The 3098-nt window shown below is 39.9% G+C and overlaps 1 protein-coding gene across 1 annotated transcript; it reads right to left on the reverse strand.

Moving 5' to 3' along the window:
• Positions 1–390: 390 nt before the first annotated feature.
• On the reverse strand, positions 391–1326 carry LOC130840580 (olfactory receptor 4D1). Its single transcript, XM_057716218.1, has one exon. The coding sequence runs from the start codon at positions 1324–1326 to the stop codon at positions 391–393; it is 936 nt and encodes a 311-aa protein (XP_057572201.1).
• Positions 1327–3098: the final 1772 nt, after the last annotated feature.

The following is a 3098-nucleotide window of genomic DNA, read 5'->3' on the forward strand; positions in this document are numbered from 1 at the left end:
CCATATATGAGGAACTCTCTAAGTTTCCCCTTATAATTGTGGGAGACCCTGAGTTTCAAATCCCACCCATATCTACTGCCTCAAAACTTGGAGTCAGAGGAACCATTTGCCGGCCAAGCTCTGTCCCTCACTTGCTGTTCATCATTGAGCAGGTCACTTCTCTCTGAATTTTACCGTTTGTAAAACTGTTTAATATAATAATAACATATCCACCATCAGTTTTGTGAGAATGAGACAAAGGTGAGAAAGTGCTTAACACAATACCTGACACATAGAAATATTAGTTTAATCTCAATTGTCACACTCCATAAAGACTTTCCTCCACTTCTCACATGGGAAAACAAAAGTTCAGAGGGAAGATTTGTCATTTAAAGTCAACCTATTCCAAGTTCACTCCCTGCTGGAAATCGCTAGGCGCTTGCCTAATCTCTTCATGGCTGCCTGCATCTCCTGGTTCCTCAGGGTGTAGATAATAGGGTTGAGCATGGGGGTCAAGACCGTGTAGCTGACAGATGCAGCCTTGTCCATAGGGAAGGGAGTGAAGGGCCGGGCATAGATATAGATACAGGGAATGAAGCTCAGAGACACAACAATGATGTGTGTGGTGCACGTGGAAGCTGCCTTCCTCCTCGCCTGCCTTGAGTAGGACCTCAGCATCATGAGGATGACAGTATAAGAGATCAGAAGGAGCAAGAACCAGATGAGGACCAGCATCCCACTGTTGGAGATCATAAGGAACTCCAGGAGGGAGGTGTCCGTGCAGGCAAGTCTTAGCACTTGTGGAATGTCACAGTAGAAGTTATCCAGGATGTTGGGGCCACAGAAAGGCAATGGGAGCATCAGAACCAGCTGGACAATGGAGTGGAGAAAGCCCCCTACCCAGGCAGCCACCACCAGCCCCACACACACTCGAGCATTCATGATGGTGACATAGTGGAGGGGCCGGGAGATGGCTATGTAGCGATCATAGGCCATCACTGAGAGAAAAAAGACAGTGCCACCTCCCAGAAAGTGGAAGAAGAAGATCTGGACCATGCAGCCCTGGTAGGAGATGGTCGTGGTCTCATGCAAAAAGTCCACCAGCATCTTTGGGGAAGTTACTGTAGAATAGCAGATGTCTATGACAGACTGATTTCGGAGAAGAAAATACATGGGTGTGTGGAGCCGAGAGTCAACAGTCACTGTGACCATGATAAGGAGGGTTCCCACAATGGTGGTGACATAGACAAATAGGAATACCACAAACAGGAATTTCTGGAACTCCTTGGTCTGTGAGAACCCCAAGAGGACAAACTCTGACACCTGTGAGATGTTCTGTGGTTCCATGGGATCTTCCCCACATGCCTCGAGAGAAACCATACAAAACAAAAACCATAAAAATGTAATCATTCTCCTTTGGAGAGTCAGGATTGAGTTGATCAAAATGATTTTTGAGTACCATTCCCAAATGGAGCTTAGAAGAGCCTTCCATGGAGATAAATACAATTTTAAGACTTTCACAGACTTATCTCCCTAACCACACCCTACATTGTATTACAGGCATTTGTGGATCTTTTTCCCATTGTACCATGTTGTCCTTGTCCATGGGTTTTATGTCTGACTCACACTTGGCTGTGCTTGTAAACCACAGGTTCTACAAGTATAGTCAAACCAATCAATGGATAAATACACGTCACCAAGTACCTATGACCACAAACATCATCAACCTAGGTGCATAAATCTTGAGAGGATATAGAGATTAATGATTTTAGATAACAAATAGATACTTCTCCTTGGTGAACGTTTGAGGGGCTGCCTAGAATTCATTGCTGAAGAAAGACGGTTGTGTATTAGAAGAAATTGTCATGTACAAATTCAGAGGCAAATGTGAAGAAAAATAAGCTGGTGAATTTGGTTGTAGTGAGGCTGGGATGATAAAAGCTTCTCAAACCTTTCCACATAAATACTTCTTGCATGGCATTTGTTTCCAGGGGGCCATCTGCAGGGGAACTCAAAGCAGCCCAGGACAAATGCAAAGTCTTCCTGAACTCTCATGTTCTATATTTTAAAACTTATGTGAATTTTCTATTAAATATATATCTCTAGACAATCTTGGGAGGCTTAAAACTTAGTATTGTGGCTTGTAAAACTTTGTAAGACCAAGGTGTTATAGAAAATATAGAATAGGGAAGGGAGGGGGATAAAGATGGTGGAGGAATAGGATGTGGAGGTCACCTTCTCCCACAAAAACATTGAAAATACATCTACAAGTGGAACGATGCACACAGAACAGCTACCAAACACCAACAGAAGACCTCAGACATTCAAAAATACAAGAAAACCTCCACGTAACTGGTAAATGATATTTGATTAATAAATACAAACTGGAAACCACTATGGTCAAGAACATTTAAAAATATATATTTATAAATAATACTCTACTATAAAAAAGGACAAAGGACAAAAAAAGGTGACGTGTCATTGACTGATATGTTAAAAATACGTAATGCATATTCTCTAGTAATCAAAAAAATTTAAATTCAAATTCGAATCAACTTTTAAAAAATCAACTGGTAAAGGATAATTGAGCTAAGCCTTCTCACACCCTGGTGGTAAAAGTATAAATTAATATAGTCTATCTAGAATGCAATTTGTCCACCTATGTCTGGGTTTTAAAAATATGTATTGTGACTTCAGGAACTTGAGCCTGTAAAAATACTTTAAAAAATGTAAACAAACACTTATAAAAATAGATAGTTCATTGTTATTCCCAGAAAAAATAGGAAATAATCTAAAATCTAACAGTAGAAGAAATAGAAGAGTCTATAATAATCAATAGTTTCCGTTTATTGAGCTTTCATTACATGCCCAATTTTATCAAGGGCTTTGCAGATGTGATCTTATTTTGTCTTTATAATGACACAGCCAAGTAGGAACTTTTCACATGTTATATTTGAGATTTTTCTATCAGATAGACTAGGAACATAGTGGACATAACAAAACTCATCCGTGGTAAGGTTTGTGTTTATGTGATTGAAAAGTAAATGTTCTTCAATATTACATACTTCTTTCCTCTAGAGTAATACTGTGCATCCTTTTAAATGAGCTGTTCATTCTGT

The sequence above is a fragment of the Hippopotamus amphibius genome, chromosome 17, assembly GCF_030028045.1.
Source record: "Hippopotamus amphibius kiboko isolate mHipAmp2 chromosome 17, mHipAmp2.hap2, whole genome shotgun sequence".
Taxonomy (NCBI): domain Eukaryota; kingdom Metazoa; phylum Chordata; class Mammalia; order Artiodactyla; family Hippopotamidae; genus Hippopotamus; species Hippopotamus amphibius.